The following is a 10,555-nucleotide window of genomic DNA, read 5'->3' on the forward strand; positions in this document are numbered from 1 at the left end:
AAATGATCAGATTACATACAACAAATATAATAGCACCATGTATATAGGTATTTGTGAGGATTATACATCACTGTGAAATGGGTTCTAAGTCAGAAATGGCTGGAAAATGCTGGCCATCCCTGTAGTTAGGACAATTGGTTGAAAGAGCTTCTAGGTTAAAGTGGCCCTTTGCCCCATTTTTACAAACATAATCCTTCAGATTCTCAGACGCTCCATTGCCATGTTTGTCTATGAAGCCTCAGTCTTGCAGGCTATATTGAATATCAGTATGCTGATTACTTCTGAAGCACAAGGCACTCACTTCTGGCATGGCTCACTTTCTGTGTATGACTGTTTACATATAGGTCTTTCTCATGTGCAACCAGAGATTGCAAACTAGTGAGCCAAAGCCAGCCCATAGATGTGTTTTATTTGGCCTAATGCTTTCAAAAAGTTGGTTGTCCACATTTAAAAATTGGGAGATTTCACATAAAACAATTGATCTGGCAACAGTGGCTGTGCATTTCCACATAGCAACAGTTGACTGCAGTGAAAAGGCAATTTTCCGATGTCTGCTGGGACTGCTTCCCTCAGTTATCACTCAGGTAGTTGTTTGCAACTCCTAGTCCTCAGCTGTCTAATATGATAACCACTAGCCACACAAGACTACTGAATATAAATTAATTCAAATTTAATTATAATTAAAATTTAAAACTCAGTACCTCAGTCTCATTAGCCACATTAGCATATTGGACAATACAGAATAGAACTTTGCCATCATTGCACACTGTTCTATTGGAGAGTGCTGACCTAGCCTGTCTCCCCAGTTGGAACAGGCAACATTTTTCCTATCCCTTGGGCAACATACCTTATTAGTAATACTTTGGAGCCTCATCACTATTTACTGTTTTTATGGGGAAATATGCCATGTCCTAACACTAGACATAAGCTTATGGATGGCTCACAGCACTAGCTGTTGCTTTAAGTCTGAAACTGGCCTCTGTTCTACACATTTGGAACTTATTGTGGTTTATTTTTAATAATTTCAAACTTTAACATTGATACAGCATTGACATCTTTCAGACTCCATTTAAGTTTTAACCAATTGTCTCAATAATCCTTAACAACAAAAGGATCCAGTTTAGAATCACATGTTGCATGTCTTGTCTCCTATCTGAAATGGTTCTGCAGTCTTTCCTTGACTGTCACACCCTTGACACAAGTTAAGGATTATTTTGTACAGTGAACAATTTTATAGAATGTCCCTCAATTTGATTTATCTGGTTGGATTCATCTAATCTATTTCTCACAGAAATCCCAGTGATACTGTGTTCTTCCTATATTAGTCCCATTATTGGTGATGCCAGCTTTCATCTAAGCTGTGTGTCTTCTACAGTGTACTTTCTTCTTTTGTAATTAATATGTATCCCCTTCTCACCAAACTTTCAGTTGATTCATTTATTAGTATGGCTCATGGATCTGTTTTATTCAGTGAGTTATAATCCAGTACTTTCATTATATATTTTGATGCTCAAATCGTCCCAGATTTGGCTATACTCTTGATATGTCCCTATCATTCTTTGAGCACTTCCTTCTTTCTGGAACAAATGTTCAGGCTCATCTTATACTTTCCCCATCCCAGCCCTGGAATCACCCATTTCTCCAACAAGCCCTGGTTCCTTTTACTGGAGAATGAAGCCCTTTGTGGGCCAAGGTAGGGAATGTATATATTCCCTACATATACAAATTGGCATCTGTATTTACTAAAATTGAAACCTGTATTTATTTAGTTCATACAAATAACACTGCAGGCTTCATTCTGGTTTTATCCTTTTCAATATTTGTAACTCCATTCTCTGCTAGCTCTCATTATCTTCAATATATTTACTTATTGGATCAATTCCCCGTGTATGTATGTAACAAATCTTCCATTGTCAGCACCGCCTAGCCAGGCGCTCTTTTCTCACCCTGCTTTGACTCGAGTACCCCTCTCCCCTCTCCCTTAAAAAAATTTTTTTTTTAAATAAATTTATTTATTTTGGCTGCTTTCAGTCTTCATTGCTGTGCGCAGGCTTTCTCTAGTTGTGGCGAGCGGGGGCTACTCTTCGTTGCGGTGTGTGGGCTTCTCATTGCCATGGCTTCTCTTGTTGCGGAGCACAGGCTCTAGGCGCACAGGCTCGGTAGTTGTGGCGCACGGGCTTAGCTGCTCCACGGCACGTGAGATCTTCCCGGACCAGGACTTGAACCTGTGTCCCCTGCATTGGCAGGTGGATTCTTACCCACTGTGCTACCAGGGAAGCCCCCCAAAAAAATATTTTTAAAGAAAAGCAATCTTGGGGATTTCCCTGGTGGTCCAGTGGTTAAGACTCTGTGCTCCCAATGCAGGGGGCACAGGTTCAATCCCTGGTACAGGACCAAAGATCCCACATGCCTCATGGTGCAGCCAAAAAATGAAATGAAATGAACCATCTACAGATTTCAAATAAAAAAGAAAAAGGGGAAGGGGAGGGGAGGGGAGGGGAGGGGAGATGGGAGGGGAGGGGAGATGGGAGGGGAGGGGAGATGGGAGGGGAGGGGAGGGGAGGGGAGGGGAGGGGAGGGGAGGGGAGGGGAGGGGAGGGGAGGGGAGGGGAGGGGAGGGGAGGGGAGGGGAGAAAGAAGGAAGAAAAACAATCTTGTTGGACACTGAGACCAAAAACTGTCAAAAGACACTTTTGAGATAAAAGAAACATTCATATGAACTGAGTATTTAATGATATTAAGCAATTACTGTTAATTTAAAGTGTGATAATGGCATCAAGGTTAAATTTTTATAAGTCCTTATCATTGAGAGATATACTTGCTAGGTAATGGGTACATGGGGGTTAATTATTATTGTCTATTCTTATGCTTGAAAATTTTAAATTAAATAAAAAGGACAGGGGGCTTCCCTGGTGGCGCAGTGGTTTGAGAGTCCGCCTGCCGATGCAGGGGACATGGGTTCGTGCCCCGGTCCAGGAAGATCCCACATGCCGCGGAGCGGCTGGGCCTGTGAGCCATGGCCGCTGAGCCTGCGCGTCCGGAGCCTGTGCTCCACAATGGGAGAGGCCACAACAGTGAGAGGCCCGCATAACGCAAAAAAAAAAAAAAAAAAAAAGGACAGAAGGCAAGATTGCTGATCACTGGACTTTATTAAGATGGAATCATTGATAATTACACAGAAGCTACCTGCCTAAGCCAAAAATCCTTGAGGTTCACATGAACTTAGTTACACAAATAAGAAACAAATGGCATGTTCAAAACCATAAGGAAATATCCCGAAGCCCGGGTGATGAAGGCTGGGATGAACGAATCTGCACATTTACTTCAAGCTGTTAAAGAGTTTGTGGGCCACCTGGATGGAAAGAAAAGGATGTCATTAACTCGTATCTCTAATGTCATGAGTTACAAGGGCCTTCATAACCTCGAACAGTACTGCCTCTCCTCCCACCACTTGCCTTCTGACACCCCCACACCCTTCGTGAGCCCTAGTGAACTCCCTTCAATTACCTGACTCCTAGCTCCCTTCTAACCAGAACTCTTTCTCACTTTTTCATCTTTTAATTTTCCTTCAAAATCTAAACTTACATGTTATTTCCTGCAAGCTGTCTCTTAACAAGCTCCTGTCCCTCCTGTCTTCCCCACAGAAACTTATGCCTCCCATATCACAGCGCTTATTAATTCAACAAATATTTATAAAACATCTACTATATGCCAGATACTGTTTTAGGTGCTGAGTGAGTCACAACGGTAAACAAGACAATATCTCTGTCTCCTCTGGAACTTAGAGAACAATGAGAAATATAATATATATATACTTTGATAGTGATAAACGCTATGAGGAAAATAAAATAGGGGCAGGGGGAGGGAATAGCAACTTTAAATAGAAGGGTCAGTAAAGGCCATCCTGAGGTTACACCCAAGAGATTTACCAGTTTACTAACCGTTCTACTTCTGTCTCTGCTGGCTTATAACTCAGTGTAGAACGGGACTATGCTTGTCTCATTCCCAGATCTTAACCTAGTGTTGCCTCATAAAAGTATTATAATAATATAACATTTACCATTTTAGCCATTTTAAACTATCCATTTCTGTGGCATTAAGTAATTCACATTGTCCTGCAACCATCAACTTCCAGAACTTTTTCATTTTTCCCAACTGAAACTCCGTACCCATTAAATAATAATTCCCATTTCCCCCACCCTCCAACCCCTGGCAACTACTATTCAATTTTCTGTCTCAATCAATCTGACTACTCTAGATGCCTCATATAAATGGAATGATATTTGTTCTTTTGTGTTTGGTTTATTTCACTTATCATGTTTTCAAGGTTCACCCATGTTATAGCATGTGTCGTTTCCTTCCATTTTAAGGCTCAATAATATTCCATTATATGTGTATACCACATTTTGTTTATCCATCCCACCAATGGACACTTGGGTTGCACCCACCTTTTGGCTATTGTGAATGCTATGAATATGAACATGTATGCACAAATATCTATTCAAGTCCCTGAACAGAGTCTCAATTCTTTTGGGTGTAAACCAAGAAGTGGAATTGCTGGATCATATGGCACTATGTTTAATTTTTTGAGTAAAGTACTTATTTCTTTTTATTGCCAAATAATATTCCTTTATATGGATAAATCACATTTTATATATCCATTTATCAGTTGTTTTGTTTCCAATTGTGGCTATTACGAATAATGCTTCTATGAATATCTGTATATAAGTTTGTGTAGAGATGTTTTCATTTCTCTTGGGTATGTAACTACAAGTGGAATTGCCGGGTCATATGTTAACTCTACGTTTAACCTTCTGAAGAACTGCCAGACTTTTCCATAGGGCTGTACCAATTTACATTCCCATAAGCAGTGTATAGGAGGTTTCCAGTTTTTCCACATCACCAACACATTTTTCTTCATGATATGGAGAATTGTATATAAATGTTCCCTCTTTCCACTAAAATCATGTTGAAAAAAAAGTTGTATGAATAATTATATATAAACCAGAGGATGGATAAAATATGAATATATATCAATGGAAAAGAATATAATGCCTCTTCATAATATTTTACATGTACACGTGTTTATTATGATTTCATTTTTGTTTAAAAATCTGCTAGTATATACCAGAAAATGTGGTAATCTCTAGACAGTATGATTTCAGTTGGATTTTTGTCTTTATAAAAAAAAATTTCCAGGGAATTCCCTGGTAGTCCAGTGGTTAGGACTCCATGCTTCCACTGCAGGGGTCACAGGTTCAATCCCTGGTTGGAGAACTAAGATTCTGCAAGCCACGTGGTGCAGCCAGAAAAAAAAACAAAAATAATTTTTTCCTTAACTATCACAATGTGTTTAATATGAGCCTATGTATGAGTATGTGTACATGTACATTTGTGTGTTTGCATTGTATATTATAGAATTAAAACAAAATACCTAAATTGGGATTGCTGAAGCATAAATTATGGAAGTTGCCTGAGTGGAGATCATTAACTATTTTACTAGTTATTTAAACTATTAAACTATAACTAGTGGGGAGTTTATTGATTTATTGACCCCCTTCACCCATTTCTCCCTATCTTTTTGATTATAGCCATCCTTGAGGTATGAAGTGGTATTTCATTGTGGTTTTGATTTGCATTTCCCTAAGAGCGTTAAGCATCTTTTCATATGCTTATTAGCCACCCAATCAGTTTTAACATAAACAATCATATTGAACTTTGCCTACCCTGTAATTTATGAAAATACCTTACTGTTATATGTAAGGGAGTCAAACACAAGTTTACTTAAAAAAGCAAAACAAAACAAACAACTTTTGTACCAACTATTATGTACAAGACACACTGGAGGATATAAATTATTTTAAAGAGTAGACTTTCGTACTTAAAAATACAAAATCCAGTTTCCCCACTGTTTAGCAGTGTAAATTAGAACATCACTTCTCTTCTCTGAGCCTCAGTTTCAGCACTGTCCTGCCTCTAGGATGAAAAGGTGGTCAGCACCAAGTCTTCCCTGGCCACTATAAGCTTTCCCCTTCCTGACCTTAGGCTGACTTACACAGTGGTCCCTTGCATGCAAGAAGTCTAAGAGCTCCTCTGTGCAATCCTCTGTCTGTGACCTGGAGGATACACGCTCATCACAGAGCTCTAGCTGCTCCCGAGCCTTTACACATTTCTCCAGCTGCTCGCATTGCTCTCTCACTGTTGTTAGTGGATCCTGAATGAGAAACATACACACACACAGAAAACCAAAATGGGGGTTTTAGGAAACCCACAAACCATAAGCTTTGATTAATACAACCACCAAACCAAGGTGCTGCCTCTGAATTACCGTGCAGAAGGCCAGCTGGCAGAGCCACACTGCCGCCAGAAATGGCAGAATGGGGTCTCCCATTCAATTCTGATGCTAAGTAGTAGGGGAAAGTTTCACATTCCTGCCTTCCAGGGTTGCCAGTACGCACTGAAAGCCTCAGTCCTATCTGAAAAACAAGGTGGTAAAGGAAACCTGGCCAAACTTGAAGTAGATCTATAGGAGGCCTTACTTGTTAACACAGCATTTTGGGATATGTAATGTCTGTGAATTTCAATTCCCTTCGTCTGACAACCAGGCCTATGCACCCCAGCTGCCCAGCTAGAAGGGTAATGTTACATGGAGAAGGACAATCTAAGAAAGGTTCCTTCTAGAATTTTTATTAAACCACAGATAGCATATGATTGAGTACCAGGCCTTCAAGATGCTACTCTGCTCCCTGATACCATGACTGGAGAAGCCTCAAACCCAGAGAAGACTCAGCTTCCCAGGCCCACACGCCCCCCAAACACTGTACAGGAGGTATTAAAGGATTTTTCCACTCCCATTCTCTCTAAGGTGTCAAGACTCCTTAAATTGCCCTTAGAGTTTCATGAAACTCAAACTTTCTTTTACTGAGAAGGTTCCAAACCTGAGACAGCTCTTACCACTAATTCCTCCTCCTCCTCTTCTTCCTACAAAACGAAAACAAAATTAATGTCAGCAGCAATTTTATAATACATATATTCCCAATCATATTGATGTTGTAATCACTGAGGATAGACATTATTAATCTTTTTATATTTTCTGTATTTTATGATGATTTGATGTTTTAGGAGACGTGCTAATCCTGGAGACAGCCCCTCCCAGGACTGGCTAATTTCTAGAGTTAGCAAACAACTTGCCTGGGGGCACACATTTCCTAGCAAACCAACCAATCCAAAACCGTTCTCAACAACCACCTTTCTCTAACTCTCCTACACTAAACCAATTATTGCCCCTGCACTAATCACATCAGGGCTAAGTGTCAAACAAACAGGGACCAGCCCAAAGTCCACCACGAAATTATCCACTCTTAAACTTGCTAGAGCACACCTATCCTGCCTCACTCATTCCATTTTCCTTCTGCTCCTGATTGATCCAAGCACTTCCCCATGTGGCCCTGGGTGGTATGGCCTACCCCCTTCTCTTGGGAACTATAAGTAATAAACTCTTCTTTCAAAAACAGTTGTCTCATCTTAGTTATGCTTTGAAGAAGGGTGATAAATATTCTAGACAGGGCCACTTCAACTTTTTACCAATTATACAATTTAAATTATTTTTAAATAAATTATAAAGTAGTTTAAATTAAAAAAAAAAAGTTGTCTCCATGCTTGTAACCTTATCCTACCTGATTAAAACAAGTCCTGGGTATATTTCAACAAGGACACACAATTTCACATTCATCAGCAACAAACTTAAGTGTGCACAACATTCTAATATTTATAAGCACTTTCATATCTGTAATGATTTGATTAATCACAACAGTCCCTTAAGGGGCTCCCAGTTTAGGAAAAACAAACACTAATTAAACATTTTCTGATATAGATTCAAGCTGTCATATTAAAACTGCCATATCAATTTTAATGTATAGATTTTACAAATACTATGCTATATGTAATACCTAACTGTATCTGTAGTGTATATGTAATATATTTATGCTCATTAAATGTTTTAATTTTTTCTGGAAAATAAAAAGATTCAGGCTGTCAGATGTTCATATGGAATCTGCATAACTTAAGTATTTTATTCTAAATTCTGGTAGGTCCCAGTATTACCAGAAATAGCTAAATTTAATCCTCACACCCCAAACCAAGTTAGGAAGAAAGCTAACATTTTTTTTTTCCTAGGCTCTGAACTTGAATTGGGAACATGAAAATAGCCAGACCTAAACTCTACTTTAGCCAGAGCTTAACTCAAGATAGTTTCAGTCACTGCTTTTTGGCTTGCTGAGCTCCCAGGACACTAAGTAGATTAACAACATAAGTGCACCAAAGGTCTACACAACTCCATTCACAAGCTTGAAAACATCAAGCCCTACCTGTTACTCCTGATTCAGGTGCACAACCTTCCAAGAGGAGCAGTGTAAAAAAAATTCCCCTTGGGAGCAACAGCATAGGCCTGAATCTGTGGCTTAGCATAGTCTGATCAGTAACTCAACCTGCCAAAAGTAAGGCATTTGCGTGACTGTGCATGCATGTGTCCACATTTGGGGGAAGGGAAAGAAAAGGTATACATACAGAAAAAAAGAACTAGCTCAGAGATCCTTCACTGTGTTTACAAAATTCCAATACAATCTGCCCCATTCTCTACCATGACCTTCAGTGAAGGGACCAAAGCTCATGAAAGCTGGGAGTGAGGGGTAGGGCAGGTTCAACTGTAACCCAGGCTATTTATTCTTACAATTAGCAAAGGTGTCTTCTAAACATGAAGATGTTACTTAGGAGGTAAAATTCTAGTTTTCCATTAAACAAGGTTTCTTAACCTTACTCTTTAAAAAAATTCATCCTGAATGAAGTTTTTCCAGAAAACTGAAACCACATTCTGCGTGAGTTAGAAACTGGAAATTAGCATCCTAGAAGCAAGACCTTTATATCCTTTCCCTATTAGCAATGCTACTACACTGATCATTTTATGTCTTTGATAATTTTCTGACAAAAGTATCATGGCATGTTTTGGGAAAACAAATCCAAATACAAGTCTGAATATAGACTACTTCATGTAAAACTTCATGTCAATGAGAAAAACCAAGGTCACACTACATAAAAAGATTCAATCTCCAAGAGGAACAGGTTCTTCATAACAAACTTCAGTTTTCTTATTTTAAAATTGACTACTTGTTTGCTTTCTTTTCCCTCATCTACTGCTGTGGTGAGCCCTACTTAACTTTCTGGTATACTTCCAGCTGAACTTCTTGAGGCTGGCTCCACTTCTTTCTGGTCCTCTTTCTCATAATAAGACTAGAAAAAATTATGGGATAAACTAGTTTCCAACTATTCTGAACCCACAGCTGTCGGGAAGTGACCAGAAAACAAAGAAAAGACAGGAAATATGATGGGAAACAAAAAACTAGCTGGCTTCTGTAAAACTGTGTAACACTGTGGCTAAGTCTTGGCTCTGGAACCATGCTGCTTGGGTTCAATTCCTGGCTCCAATATTTACTAGCTGTGTGTCCTCAGACAAGATATTTAACCTCTCTATGCTTGTTTCCTCATCTGTAAAATGGCAACATTAAGAGTACCTAATTCTTACCTCACAGGACTATTGTGTGGCTTAAATGATTTAGTACATACAAAGCACTTGGAATCGTTAAGCAGCCAATAAATTATTATTACATTGGCATTCTCAGTCAGGGAAAGAGCTCCCTCTTTTATCACAGAATTATACCGCACATCCCCACACTGTGCCCAAAGACACCTCCCCCTCCCTCCACCCAAAGAAAAAGAAAACACGTTTTCACAGAAACTAGCGTTAAGGCCAGCTGCCCGGAACCTCCACAGAAGATATGGCAGGATTCCCGACCCGAGCTGAGGCGAGGGCTGGGTTGGTCCGCTTGCTCCCAAACCCGACAAACTAGGGGCTCTGAACACCTGACTGACTAAAAACACAGGCACTGCTTTTACAAAAGTTTAGTCCACACAGCATTTTCGTTCTCGTTAAACCTTCACCACATTCATAGAATGGGCAAGCCAAGGCCCAGAGAAAATCTAGTCATCTACGTGCCCAAGGTCACTCGACGAACTCCTGGGAAGGGTTGGGGGAACCAGCTCTCCCGACCCTGCAAACCCTACGGGGGAAACGTTTTTTGGCGGGCTAGGTCCTGAGCCTCAGGGCTACGAAGAGGGTCGAGTCGCTCGCCCGGTCTTACCTCATTGGGATCTCCGGACCCGGTCAGCATCCCTTGCTCTTCCTCCAGCACCATGTCCGACTGCTGTTGTGGATTCAACACTAGCAGCAACAGCGGCACCTATTCCACTTCAGGATCAAGGAGGACTTGTAAGGGTCACTCAGCGGATATCCGGCGATCTGGCCGGAAGTGCGGCAGACTAGTCGTGGTCGCGAACACACGCTCCGATTGGCATGTACTACTGCTCAGAGGCAGGGAATGGGGGTAGCTGGTATTTGCACCAGAGGAGGATTTGCTAAGGAATTATCCCCTTAGTCATGCCAGACCAAAACATATTGACCCTTGGAATTTACTTGAAATATTGGCTTCTAAGAGCCTTGGAA

At 40.4% G+C, this 10,555-nt stretch overlaps 1 protein-coding gene across 3 annotated transcripts; it reads right to left on the minus strand.

The window, feature by feature from the left end:
• Positions 1-3,130: 3,130 nt before the first annotated feature.
• LOC132514814 (cytochrome b-c1 complex subunit 6, mitochondrial) lies at positions 3,131-10,346 on the minus strand. 3 transcript variants are annotated; one of them, XM_060140152.1, is made up of 4 exons: positions 10,194-10,346; positions 6,955-6,981; positions 6,056-6,214; positions 3,131-3,352 (listed from the first exon to the last, which is right to left on the minus strand). In XM_060140152.1, exons 1-4 carry the CDS (start codon positions 10,245-10,247, stop codon positions 3,320-3,322), a joined length of 273 nt encoding a protein of 90 aa, XP_059996135.1. In that variant the 5' UTR covers positions 10,248-10,346; the 3' UTR covers positions 3,131-3,319. The 3 variants fall into 3 exon arrangements, with proteins under 3 accessions (XP_059996135.1, XP_059996136.1, XP_059996133.1); XM_060140153.1 differs by lacking the exon at positions 6,955-6,981 and adding an exon at positions 6,329-6,488 and having other exon boundaries at positions 10,176-10,320; XM_060140150.1 differs by lacking the exon at positions 6,955-6,981 and having other exon boundaries at positions 6,056-6,207; positions 10,157-10,346.
• Positions 10,347-10,555: the final 209 nt, after the last annotated feature.

This window comes from Lagenorhynchus albirostris, chromosome 2 (genome assembly GCF_949774975.1).
Source record: "Lagenorhynchus albirostris chromosome 2, mLagAlb1.1, whole genome shotgun sequence".
In the NCBI taxonomy this organism is placed as follows: domain Eukaryota; kingdom Metazoa; phylum Chordata; class Mammalia; order Artiodactyla; family Delphinidae; genus Lagenorhynchus; species Lagenorhynchus albirostris.

Bases quoted from the DNA above. Each gene is read 5' to 3' on its own strand.
- LOC132514814 (XM_060140150.1), bottom strand. From the start codon at position 10,247: ATGGTGCTGGAGGAAGAGCAAGGGATGCTGACCGGGTCCGGAGATCCC. The intron at 6,208-10,156 runs CTGAGGCTCAGG...TTCAGGATCCAC, and splicing joins ACTCGACCCTCTTCGTAGCC to TAACAACAGTGAGAGAGCAA. The intron at 3,353-6,055 runs GTAAGTCAGCCT...CTTTCCATCCAG, and splicing joins TGCATGCAAGGGACCACTGT to GTGGCCCACAAACTCTTTAA.